A 13,801-nucleotide genomic window follows, 5' to 3' on the forward strand; every position below is an offset into this window, starting at 1 on the left:
TCATTAAAAAGAATGGTTATGCCTTTTTAATACTCTGGTTAGAGTCATTTTAATGGAATTTTGGGAGGGAACAGGGCTAATTGCACTTCCTTTAAATAGAAGTGAGGTAACTTTAAAGCTTCATCCAGATATTTTTTTTCTGATTTCTGTTGTGTCCAATGTATGATTCAACCTCATTTTTAATTAGCTGGGTATAATCTGGATTTATATTACAATGAACTTTAAAATGACATTCTTTGGTTCCCACCTTAAAGACATGTGATAGGAAACTTTTATTTCTTATAAGAAACTGGAACAAAATTATTCAGTAGTTGTATTCTGCCTTAGTTTTTTTCTGTTTTTAATTACAAAGGTATTTAGGGCCAAGAGTGTTTATTTATCCAGTCAACAAATACATATTGAGTACTTTCTCTATGTCAGATCTATAGTAGGCTTAGAGGATATGATAGTGATCAAGACAAGCAAGGCTCCTGTCCTCTTGAAATATATTTAGGTGGAAGAAATTGATAATAAATAAGTAAATAACTAAGTAAATAATTAAAGATATATTTCCTGTTTTGTAGAAATGGAGCAAGAGCCACAAAATGGAGAACCTGCTGAAATTAAGGTCATCAAGGAAGCATACAAGAAGGCCTTTATATTTGTCAATAAAGGACTGAGTACAGATGAGTTAGGTCAGAAGGAAGAAGCACAGAACTACTATAAGCAAGGAATAGGACACCTGCTCAGAGGAATCAGCATTTCATCAACAGACCCTGAACACACAGGTCCTGGGTGGGACTCTGCTAGACAGATGCAACAAAAAATGAAAGAAACACTACAAAATGTACGTACCAGATTGGAAATTCTGGAGAAGGGTCTTGCCACTTCTCTACGGAATGACCTTCAGGAGGTGCCGAAGTTATATCCAGAATTCCCACCTAAAGACATGTCTGAAAAGTCAGGAAAGCCTCAGTCCTTTAGTTCACCTCCTGAGCACACTGAAGTAAATGAAAACACTTCAAGTTCAGAGTCGGCTCCTGCACCTGTTTCTCTGTCCTTACCATCTCAAAGTCATCCAGCAGAAGCACCTCCTGCCTACACTCCTCAAGCTGCTGAGGGTCACTACACTGTATCCTATGGAACAGAATCTGGGGAATTTTCATCAGTTGGAGAAGACTTTTACAGAAATCATTCTCAGCCACCTCCTCTTGAGACCTTAGGGCTAGATGCAGATGAGTTGATTTTGATACCAAATGGGGTACAGATTTTTTTTGTGAATCCTGCAGGGGAGGTTAGTGCACCTTCATATCCTTGGTACCTTCGCATCGTGAGATTCTTGGATAATTCTCTTGATACAGTCCTAAACCGTCCTCCTGGGTTTCTTCAGGTAAGCCAAAGGAAAACGAAACATAATTTAAGCTTTTGTTTGTTAATATTTATAATATGTCTAAGACAGTATGTGCAAAAAGATCATTATTAGTTATATTTCTCTTTAAATATATTTATGAGCCTTGAACATCTATGTTTGTGTTTAATAGTTTTTCTTTTTTTTAACATACAAAGTCTTGTTTTAATATTAAATTTGTGATGACGGGTCCTGAGGGGATCAGAGTGTTCATCCTTAAGTTTTTAATTCTTTGTCTGAAGAAGAAACCTAATAACTAATTTCAAAAGGGACTATGTAACCTGTGAACATATAACTAAATTTCCACAAATGATGTCAAGCTCCAGCTGAGGGGCTGAACTCAGCCTAGTGTCTAGAACAGTGGATCTCAACAGGGTGCTATCACCCCCTCCCCCAGGACATTTTGGCAATGTCTGGAGACAATTTTCCTTGTCACAGCTGGGAGGGAGGAGTATGCTACTGACATATAGTGGGTAGAGGACAGGGTACTGTTAAATATCTAAACAACATAGTGCCCATCAATAAAAAAAAATTATCCAGCCCAAAATGTCAATCATGCTAAGGTTGGGAAACCCTGGTCTAGAAGAGACTCTGATGTTAATTTAGGATGCAATTCTAGCATTCCACACAGATCAGTTTGCCAGGCTGTTCTTAGTCCAAGAGTGAAGAATGGTGCTGAATAAAGGTTGTTGTTAAGGCATTGTTGTGGATTACTGAGATATTCTGAAGGTGGGGGTCCAGAAACAATGTTTTTAAAACGTGGGACATTGGTACGGAGAGTGGGTTCTAGAAACAAGGACTCTGTGTACAGTGGGTCTAACAAAGGAGTTTCCATGGAAGGCGTTATCTGTTAGCAAGGCAGGTGCTTTTGTCCAGAGTCCAATGTGGTTTAGTTACAACACTGGTTATCTATTGGGTTGTCGGAAAAGTCATGATGCATTTTTGCAACGAAAAACATAGAAAAAATATGTCAGGACTTTTCCGACAACCCAATAGATTCATTTTCTCTTTTGGTGTACTGTTTTCAATTCTTGTGCAGCTTTTACATGGAGTCAACTTGAAAATTGTTTAAAGATGGTTGGAGACTTACTAGGGGCATATATGACAGAGATATTTTGGGGTGTTGTTAAAAGGGAGACTCAATTATTGGACAGTAAGATATTGTAACTCCTGTAGGTTATTTTAAGAAAGAAGCTTTGAGGTTAAAAAGAGTAGGTGTATTGATTGGGATTGTGAGGAGGCTGATAAGAGCTAATAGTTTCTGCTGATCTGGCAATAGAGCTGCATTGTAACAGTGGAATTTAATAAACCTGGGGCCTGGGCTACAGGAAGTGTGGAAAAGGAACATCAGAAACACTGTACTTGGTTACATGAGCTCAGCCATTAAAATGACTCATTGTCAAGTAAAATTTGTCCTGTCTTAGTACTTTTAATTTTGTTTTTAATCTTTCAACCATTTCTTGTTTTTAGTGGCAAGTAGAAAGTAAAATTGCACCCCAAATTTAATTTGTCTCTTTAAGGGGCTCTCATTTACATGTTTCCACATATTTGTAGCAGTGTCCTAAAAGGGAATTGCCATGTATTTACTAAATAAACATTTGTATGTTCTAAAAAATAAACACTAAACCAACTAAGTATTAGAAGTTAGATATAATTTCTTATGCTGCAAATATCACTATTGGCCTATATAGGAAATTAGAAATTAATTTGGTTTTAAGTAGGCAGACAGAATTCTAGGGCTCCTAAAAACTATTTTTCTCTTTTTTTTAGTTTTAATATACTTTCTAAACCTATTAAATTTGTAGTCAGTTCATACAGAACTTGGACATGAGATTGCCCTCTGAAATGAAACTGGGAGAAATCAGCCTATGGTAGATGAGCTCACAAATCTGTAATAATCCACCGTGAGAAAGGTCGGTAAAGTTTTATTTGAGAAGATTTGGGGATACTCCAGGTTCAATCAAGATGACCAGAATGTAGTTAATACTAGAAAAATATCATGGCATAGTAAAAGAAACCTTTCCCAAACTTTAGTTATTTAAGTATAACCTTTACAATTATTTTGTCAAATCTATACCTTTGCTATTATTACTTTAATACTTTTATTTAGATGTCTCATTTTGTTAATTTCATCCTAAACAATAACAACCATGAAATTGAGGGAAAGATGTTGTATTTTTTCCTAATACATTATTAAAATACATAACTACTCAAATTTAAGTAGTTTGTGTATTGAAGTCATTTCACATACCACAGATGGTTATAGTATCATAGTTTAGAAAGCACAGGAATCAGTTTGTAACTTGGCTGAACTTGACTTTTGTAAAAGATGGAGAGTGGCTTTTGAGACAACTAAAAAAAGAAAATCCATTAAAAAAAAAAAAGAAAATGTTTATTAAGCACTTTCCAGGAAAGAGTCAGACCTGGGTACTCTCATCCCTGCACATTTGTATCCTGTTGGTCAGAGATGATAGTATACTAGAATTTTCCATCGTATGAAATCTTTTGTGCTCTTTGACTCATGTTCACCACACAGTATTTTGATAATAGATTGTTCACGCAAGTTTTTTAATATTAGGAAGAGCAGTGTCCTGGGTGAGGGGAACAGTTATATTCTGGTCACTCAAAGAATGTATCTTAAATGGAAACATACATTTAGCTATTCTGAGTTAAACTTAGTGTCTTCTGAATTTAGATCTCCAGGAAGTGAGCTTAAGTCTCAAGTCTCAGTGTACTGACAGTACAACCTCCCAGATGACACTGAAGAGCACAGCTTTGTGTCCTTTTGATTTAACTTCAGAGTAGATAGTAGGTGAATCCATAAACATAACTCAGTATTCTAGCCTCTGTCATATCAGGTTCTCTTAGATTTAGTAAAAAAACAAATTATTCAACATTGTGAATGCTGAGTTTGATTAAAATAATTGTTTGGCTTCTTTGGTACCAGATTGCATATATTTAAATTCTAGCTCCACATTTTAGTTGACTCGGAGCAATGTAATTAACCTTTCTGTGCCTCCGTTTTCTTATGATATAAATGACAGTACTAACCAATTTAATGGAATTGCTGTCAGGATTAAATGCGTAAATACATGTAGAATACTTGGAAACAGTTTGAATTTTTTATTTCTACAAAGGGATGTCTAATTTGAATGATAAAGAAAACCTTAATTTACTTTGACCATTATTTATTTAAAGCTAGACTCATTATTGGTTAACAGTGGGCTAATTTAAAGCTACCAGTTTTAAGACTATAAAATAGTGGAGCAATAACATTTTTTAGCACAGTTCTTGTCAGTAGTTTGCAGGAAGATCAGACTAGTAAATGGCTAATTTTCATTGGGGACTTGTTGATGCCCATGAGTCTATAAAGCCTTGTAAAATACATTTCAAACTTTGAATGTTTATTTTCTGGTGTAACAGTTTTAAAATCTTAGTGAAAACTTAGGTCTATTCATTGATATGTATATTTTACTAATCCTTTCAGGTTTGTGACTGGTTGTATCCACTAGTTCCTGACAGATCTCCAGTTCTTAAATGTGCTTCGGGAGCCTACATGTTTCCTGATACAATGTTACAAGCATCAGGATGCTTTGTGGGGGTCGTCTTGTCTTCTCAATTACCGGAAGATGATAGAGAACTCTTCGAGGATCTATTAAGACAAATGTCTGACCTTCGACTCCAGGTAACTTGTGTGATCATCTTCAGGGTGAAAATCTACTTGTAAACCCAGGCAGTTCCACTCCATAGCCCATAATCTTAATCGCTATTTACAGCAAATTCCAAACTTGTATCTATGAACACATAGGCAAATTAGTAGATAACACATTAGAAGGAGATAAGAGCTACACAAGAAAATGGAGAGCAGGGTAAGAGGAACCAGGAGTACTGGTGTGTATGGGGCAGATGCAGCTATAAATAGGGCAACCAGAGGGGGCCTTGTGGAGGTGATACTTGATGCAACAGTGACCGTGCAGGAACTCATGGGAAAAGGTTGCCGTGAGACCAACCTTATGTGAGGCTGGCTGAAAGGCTGTCTAAAGACAGTCCATGATGCAGAGTTGATCTTGCGGACTACTTGGCCTGGCCTGCATCTTAGATCACAAGGAGGCATGAAGCCATGTGCTTTGCACCCTGTTGTTTTGCAGAGATTAATCAAGATTTTTAGAGTCTATATCAATTCATTATTTCATCAAACATGTATTAATTGTCCACCATGTTGGATACCCTGTGCCAGGTACCCAGGATGCAGAGCTCTATCAGCTAGAGTTCTACCTGCTGCTCAAGATGCTTGGAATCTAAGCAGAGATGCATGTGCGTGAAATCGCAATCCCAACACAAATGTTAAGTGTAAGATAAAGTTATGCATGTGGGTAATGAGAATTCAGAGGGCATCAGCCAGGCCTGGGCTCACAGAAGGTTACCTGACAAGAATTGAGCAAACCTTCAGTGATGGCAGCCTGTCTCCCTCCTAACCCACTGACTGAGTAATTGCTCTCTATAACTCTGAAACCCTTTAAAATATTGGGGAAAACGTGCTTTTTTCCCTCAAATTGTTTGTTTTGTTTGTTCATTTTGTTTTTTAGATTCCACATGTAAGTGAAATCATATGGTATTTGTCTTTCTCTGTCTGACTTATTTCATTTAGCGTAATACCCTCTAGGTCCATTCATATGGCAGATGGTAAGATTTCATTCTTTTTTATGGCCAAGTAATATTCCATTTTATATATGTACTACTTCTTTATCAATTCATGTTTTGATTGGATCATTTTATCAATTTACATTTAAAGTAATTATTGGTAGATATGTAGTTATTGCCATTTTATTTTCTGGTAATTTTTATAGTTCTCTGTTCCTTTCTTATTCTCTTGCTCTCATTTTTTTTTTTTTCTCTCTTGTATGTTGATGACATTCTATAGTGTTGTGTTTGGATCCCTTTCTCTTTATTTCTTGTATATCTCTTGTGGATTGTTGCTTTGTGGTTACTATGGGCTTCATATATACCAAGCTATGTTTATAGTAGTGTATTTTAAGTTGATGGTAGCTTAACTTCAAACACATTCTAAAATCACAACCATTTTTACTTACCTCCTCCACATTTATGTTTTTGTCATTATTTTTTACTTCTTGTGTGTGTGTTGTGTTTGTGTGCATCCCTTAATTTACTGTGGTAATTGCACATGACTTCTTACTTTTGCGCTTTTAACCTTTGTACTGACTTTAGTGTTGATTGATCCACTGCTTTTATTTTGTGTTTGTCTTTGTCAATGAGAATTTTTTTCTTTGTGATATTTTATTATTCATATATATATATATATATATATATATATATATTTTTTTTTTGTGTGTGTGTGTGTGTGTCCTTAAAGAAGTCCCTTGAACATTACTTGTAATACTGGTTTGGTGGTGATGAACTCCTTCAGCTTTTTCTTGTCTGGCAAGTTCTTTATCTCTCTTTTGATTGTAAATGACAGCCTTGCTAGGTAGAGTAATTGTGGCTGTAGGTCTTTGCATTTCATCACTTTGTGTATTTCTTGTGAACCCCTTTTGGCCACCAAAGTTTTTGTTGTGAAATCAGCTGACAGTTTTATGGGAGCTTCCTTATAATTAACTAGCTGCATGTCTTTTGCGGCTTTTAGGATTTTCTCTTTGTCTTTAGCCTATACTATTTTGTTTTTATTCGCTCTCTCCCTCCTTCACTCCCTCCCTCCTTCCCTTCCTCCCTTCCTGTTCCTGGCAGCTAGTTTATTTGGATTTATACTGAATTAATTGAGCATTGTCATATAGATGACTCTAATTTGTACATTTTGAATTATTTTTTATTTTTTTTAATAATTTTTTATTTTTTTCGATTACAGTTGAAATACAATATTATGTTAATTTTGGGTTTACAACATAGTGATTAGACATTTATATAACTTAGGAAATGATTCCCACTGATAAATCTAGTAACCATCTGACACCATACATAGTTTATTATAATTTTATTGACTATATTATTCCCTATGCTATATTTTATATTCCCGTGACTACTTGGTAACTACTAATTTGTACTTCTTAATCCTTTCCCCCATCCCTCCAACCCTGTCCCATCTGGCTACCATCAAAAAATGATTTTTGTCTCTATAAATTTGTTTCTGTTTGTTTTATTTTTTTTAGATTACACATATTGAAATCATGTGTTTGTCTTTCTGTCCGAATTATTTCACTCAGCATAATACCATCTAGGTCCATCCATGTTGTTGCAGATGGCAAGATTTCATTCTTTTTTTATGGCTGAGTAATGTTCCATTGTATATATGGTACCACTTCTTTTTTATCCGTTCATCAATTGATGGACACTTAGGTTGCTTCCATATTTTCGCTATTGTAAATAATGCTCCAGGGAACATATAGATGCATGTGTCTTTTCAAATTAGTGTTTTGGGTTTCTTTGGATTAATACCTAGAGTAGAATTACTGGATTCTTTTTTGTCTGTTGTTATATAGCCTTTGTTTTAAAGTCTTATTTTGTCTGGTATCAGTATTGCTACTCCAGTTTCTTTTGTTTTCATTTTCATAAAATATCTTTTTCCATCCCTTTACTTTCAATCTGTGTGTGTCTTTTGATCTAAAGTGGGTATCTTGTAGGCAGCATATATGTGGGTCTTCTTTTCTTGTCCATTGAGCCACCCTGTGTTTTTTGACTGGAGCCTTGAATTCATTTACATTGAAGGTAATTGTTGATAGATATGTAGTTATTGCTGTTTTATTCATATTTTTTTAATCTTTTTTTCTTCTTAAAGAAGTCCCTTTAACATTTCTTGTAATACTGGTTTGGTGGTGATGAACTCCTTTATATTTTTCTTGCCTGGGAAGCTCTCTATCTGTCCTTTGATTCTAAGTGATAACTTTGCTGGGTAGGTCCTTGCTTTTAATCATGTTGAATACATATTTTGTACCAATCCCTTCTGGCCTGCAAAATTTTTCTTGAGAAATACGCTGACAGTCTTATGGAAACTCCCTTGTAGGTAACTAACTGCTTTTCTCTTGCTGCTTTTAGGATTCTCTCTTTGTCTTTAAGCTTTGGCATTTTAATTATGATGTGTCTTGTTGTGGGCTACTTTGGGTCCATCTTGTTTAGGACTCTTCTGCACTTCCTAGGCTAGTGTGTGTATTTCCTTCACCAGGTTAGGGAAGTTTTCTGTCATTATTTCTTCAAATAGGTTTTCAATTTTTTGCTCTCTCTCCTCCTCTTGGTATCCCTATGATGCAAATGTTCGTACACTTTATGTTGTCTCAGAGGCTCATTAAACTATTCTTATTTTTAAAATTCCTTTCTTTTTTGCCGTTCTGATTGTTTTCAGTTATCTTGTATTCCAAATCATCGATTGATCCTCTGCTTCATCTAATATGCTGTTGATTCCCTCTGATGTATTCTTCATTTCTGACTGGTTTTTTTTAATGGCTTCTGTCTCTATTTTTATGTTTCCTATCTCTTTGTTGAAGTTCTCCCTGAGATTATCGAGCATCCTTATAACCAGTATTTTGAACTGCATGTGAGATTACTTGCTTCCATTTCATTTAGTTTTTTCCAGAGTTTTGTCCTGTTCTTTCACTGGGGACATGTTTCTTTGTTTCCTCATTTCAATTGCCTCCCTGTGTTTGTTTCTGTGTGTTAGGTAGATATGCTGCATCTCCAAGTCTTGACAGCGTGGCCTGTGTAGTAACTAACTGCATTTTTCTTGCTGCTTTTAGGATTCTTTGTCTTTAACCTTTGCCATTTTAGTTATGATGTGTCTTGGTGTGGGCCTATTTGGGTTCATCTTATTTGGGACTCGGCGCTTCCTGACTTGTATGTTTATTTGCTTTGCCAGGTTAGGAAAGTTTTCAGTCTTAGCTTTGCTGTTTACTAGCAGAATGAAGTGACATTATTAAGTGCGCCGCACCTATCATGGAACTCTTTCTCCATTCACCCCCACATTCATTGAACCTGTAGTGCTGGGGTTTAGGAAAGAAATTAAACCGACTTTTAGGTTATATGTTTACTTCTCTGTTGAGTTTTATTTTTCAGTTGCATGTAATTTTTAGTTTGCTCTATTGTCTCAGAATTCCAATGGTAAACAAAAGTTAATAGCTATAATTTTGACCTTTTTTTACTCTAAGTGTTCATTCAAAAGAGTGTATGTGAACAGAATACCTTTAGTATTAAGTGCAAAAAAAATACTTATCAACAAAGCTATCAGTTTTCCAACAATGCAGCATAGTTCAACTGAACATGAGTTTTGTTAATTGCCTTTAAACTCACTGTCTTATATATATATTTCATAAAACTTATTGTTATATAATTAAGTTCAAATGTAGCTACACCAGATTTAATGATAACTTATAACAACAACTGCTGTAAGATTTTTATGCTTTGTCTTTTGAAATTTGCTTTGGGTCATATGCTATGAACCAAAGCATTTAAAGGTTTGAGATTTAGTGGTGAGGTAAAACAGAAGTACAGAGGAAAGACAAACTAAAATAGTTGCATTTAAAAGACAAACACTGACATTTGACCAGGTGTATTATTACAGCACGATGTGCCATAGCTTAGAGGAAAAGTCACCTGGGAAAAGTTGGATCTGAGCTAAGCTTAGTCCTTAACTCTTTAGGCGGACTGGAACAGGGCTGAAGGAGAGAATGAATTCCAAATCCCTGGCAGAGCAAGCTGCTCCTCTGACCAACTGAAGGAAGCCAGTGGTTCTGATGTGGGACAGTTGGGTCCTTCATGGGACCAAGGAAGTAAGGATGTGCGTCTTAAAGGAAAGCGGGGGAAAAAGGTCAGTAAAAGAGCAATATGGGTGTGTGTGTGTGTGTGTGTGTGTGTGTGTGTGTGTGTGTGTCCTTTCTGCTGGTACTTTTCGATTGTTTCTAAGATCTTATCCCCATTTACAGAAGAAAACTTGCAGAGTGACAGAGTGATCACTGATAAAAATAATTAGTGGCTTTAATACTTCCCTTTCCAAGTGTTTGTTATTTAAACTGTTTTAAAAGGTATTCCATGTTTTGAGGGATAGATTAATTTTGCAACTATGTTAAAGTTTTTTATAGTTACATGAATGACGCATATTGTCGGGTCCAAGGGTGTCAATCAGGGACCATCTAGGTGGTGAGATGCCCAGCTGAAAGAAGGCACGAGGCAGACTTTGTGCCATAAATGCAGCAACAGCTCTTTAGTCATCCGAGGGAGGTGGGGGGTTATACCCTCACACAAACAACAGCAGTGTGGTGCCAGCGCACATGCGCACAGGAATGAAACTTACAAGTAATTGACACGAAATGTATATCAACAGGTTTTTTCCCTCCGTCCTTCTCAAGGGGAAGGGGCAGGCCGGTCTCCAAAGCCTGTAAACATTTACTCACTGAGAGGCCCTAACAGTGGGGCCCCACACATATACTTTTTTGTTCTGTGTTCTCCACCTTCCTATATACACCAATATATAGGTGTATACCTATATATATATATGGCTTTTTCTTAGACTGCCATTTTTATTCAGTTCCTTATTTCTTCAAGGATAGTCAACAGGATAGAGAATGGGTTATTTTAAATATGTTTAGTAGTTCTTTCACTTCGTAGATTGTGAGTATATGATATACTGTAAATGATAAATCTGGATTAGAGTTAAGTAAATATTTTTTTAAATGCTAGAATGCTGAGCATAGTGGAAAAAGTTTAAATTTCTCATCCCAAGGAATTGGCCATCTAATGGAGAGGACAGATTAGCAAAGAGATCATTTTTATCCAGTGTGATCATTAGATGAAGGTACATAGGTTATATAGAAAGCTAGGTTGTACATTTTATCTAATGTGTAACCTAGTGTCATAGATCAATGTGGGCGTATGGGTGATGGGGGAGCAGTGAGGAGGCTCCTCCTAGAGGGGCATGATGGCTAAGATGAGCCCTGAAGGATGAAGAAGAGTTGGCCATACAAGTAGTAGATTGAAGTGGATTCTAGGCAGAGGTAGTAATAGAAGCAGATGTATGAAGAAAGAAAACAGCATTGTGTAAGTACTGAATTACAAGCAGTTTGGCATTGTTCATTGTTGTATTCATATTGTACGTGCTCAATAACTAACTTTGGAATTAATGAGTATCAGATGAATATTCTTATCTGTAAAGTGTCATTGTGGTTTATGTTGAACACCTTAGACCAGCTTTATGAAGACCTTGGGAGTCAAAAATGGTTCTAAATAATATATTTATTTAAAAATTTTTTAAGTTAATGCACAAAAAAACAAATTCAAAAGATATAAAAGGATACAGAGAAAAGTAAGTTTGCCTCCCATTCCTGTCTCCCAGCCTCCTAGCTTCTAGCTCTGGATGCATTGTTATTAGCTTCTTATTGTTCTTCCAGATACATTTTAAGCATATTAAAATATATATTCACACATATTTTGTGTGGCTATATGTGTATGTACACATTTATAATTTTTAATACCAGTGACAGCATGAAGACATACTATTTTGCTCCTTTTTACTTCACAATGTATTTGGAAATTTTTCTGTATCATTTAGAACTTTATTTTTTTATTTTTTTAAAGATTTTTATGGGGAACTGGGGGATGGGAACAGTGCTGGGGAATTGGGGGAAGGGGAACAGACAAGTTGCTGTCGTTTTTTGTTCTTCAGTCTAGTTGTGGAGGACGTCGCTTCACTGGCCCAAGTTGGCACCATCATTGCGCTCTTCCAGGGTGAGGCAGATCAGTCACCGGCTTCTGGACGGCCGCTCATGCTGGCTGCTGGCTACACATGGTAGCCTATGGCAACCCACTGCCACAGGGGCTGCAGCCTACGCCGTCGCCGGCGACTCATGGCAGCCCAGCTCCAGGTTAAGCTGTTGTTTAGCATCTTAGCTGTGGAGGGCAGTGTAACTGGCCCTCGTATGTGGGATCCGAACCGGGGCCCTCTGGCATCCCAAGCCAGTTCTTAACCATCACGCCACTCAGCCGGCCCTAGAACTTTATTTTTTAAAAATTTAATATCTTGGTTTAAAAAAGCAAATTATATAAAAAGATATATGCATTGAAAAGCTTTACTCTGTCCTTTGTCCATGCCTACACTATTCCCCTGCCACTGTAGGTAATCACTTTTATTAGGTTCTTGTGTTTCTCACTGGGTTTCTTGAGGCAGATAAAACAAAAAACTCTTATTATTTCTCTCCCTCTCTTTACAAAAGTAACATTGTAAAGAGTGTTCTGTGTGTTATTTTCTTTTTATTTGATAATAAATTCTGGGGATCTTTCCAAGTCAATAAATGTAGAGCACTTCATTTTTTTTTTTTTACAGCCACCTTGTATTTCATTGTATGAATACATCATATTTTCTTTAACCAGTTTTTTATTGAGGTATATTTGGCATGATTCCAGGTATTTTTTTGCTTTCAGTTTTTTTTTTGCTGTTACAAACAATGCTTCAGCAAATAACTCTGTAGATCCATTTATTCATACATTTGTAGATAATTCATCAGATCAATTCTTAGAAGTGGGGTTACTGAGTCACAAGATAAATGCATTTGTAATTTTGATAGATTTTGCTGTATTGCCCTCTGTAAGGATTATACAATTTGGCACTCCCACCAGCAGTGTATGAGAGTACCTTTTTCCCCATGGCCTGGTCCACAGAGTTTTATGGTCAGGGTTTCTATATTTTGGCAGCCTGATATGTGAGAAATGATATATTGGAACATCTTAATTTGCATTGATTTTATTATGAGCAATGTTGAGCGTTTACTTAAGGGTTCCTTGAGTTTTGTTTTCTGTGTGATGTCTATTAATGTCCTTTGTTCATTTTAATTGCTTGAGTACCTAGTCTTTTTCTTCTCAGTTTCTAGGAGGTTTTTGTATTTTAGGGAGATTGGACCATTGCCAGATATTTTGTTCAGTTTGTATTTAGTTTTTACTTATAAGTGGCTTTTCCCCATGTAGAAGTTTTCATTTTGTTTTAAATGTTTTATATTTTAAATGAAGTTCTCTTTGTGTTTCTGTTGGGCAGTTTGCTTTTCAAGTTGTTTTATGATATTATCAGGTCTGAGTTAGCTTGATCCTAAGTTATTAGAAGGAATAAATTTAACTTTGAGATTCTGAGTGTTGGCTCTAGGTCTCCTAAAAACTTTTAAATTAGCAAAGTACAGGTATTGCTGTGTTCTCCATTTCTGTTCATTTGGAATGGCAGGTTGTTCCGTGTTTTTATATATTTTTACTTGCAAAACCAGTTTATTTGGATACATTCTTCCTCACTGATTGAGTCATTTAAAAGAAATCTAATCTTACTGAGTACCATGTGCATACTAATACCTAGGGGATGCTAGCTATGTGAAGGAAAGACAAATGTCTATTTAAATATGATTTTATAAATGCTGTATTGGAGGTATGTTGGTATTTAAATCT

General features: G+C 36.0%; 1 protein-coding gene across 4 annotated transcripts in view; it reads left to right on the plus strand.

Moving 5' to 3' along the window:
- SPART (spartin) overlaps positions 1-13,801 on the plus strand; it is a 50,300-nt gene that overhangs the window by 15,607 nt on the left and 20,892 nt on the right. For 3 of the 4 annotated variants that reach the window (XM_019653185.1, XM_019653184.1, XM_019653183.1), the window contains 3 exons: positions 564-1,369; positions 4,875-5,072; positions 10,026-10,193. In XM_019653185.1, the coding sequence (XP_019508730.1) occupies positions 566-1,369; positions 4,875-5,072; positions 10,026-10,193 (1,170 nt within the window). In that variant the 5' untranslated portion in view covers positions 564-565. The remainder of the gene's footprint in view (positions 1-563; positions 1,370-4,874; positions 5,073-10,025; positions 10,194-13,801) is intronic. The other variant, XM_019653186.1, reaches the window with a different exon arrangement.

The sequence above is a fragment of the Hipposideros armiger genome, unplaced genomic scaffold, assembly GCF_001890085.2.
Source record: "Hipposideros armiger isolate ML-2016 unplaced genomic scaffold, ASM189008v1 scaffold_198, whole genome shotgun sequence".
NCBI classification, from domain to species: domain Eukaryota; kingdom Metazoa; phylum Chordata; class Mammalia; order Chiroptera; family Hipposideridae; genus Hipposideros; species Hipposideros armiger.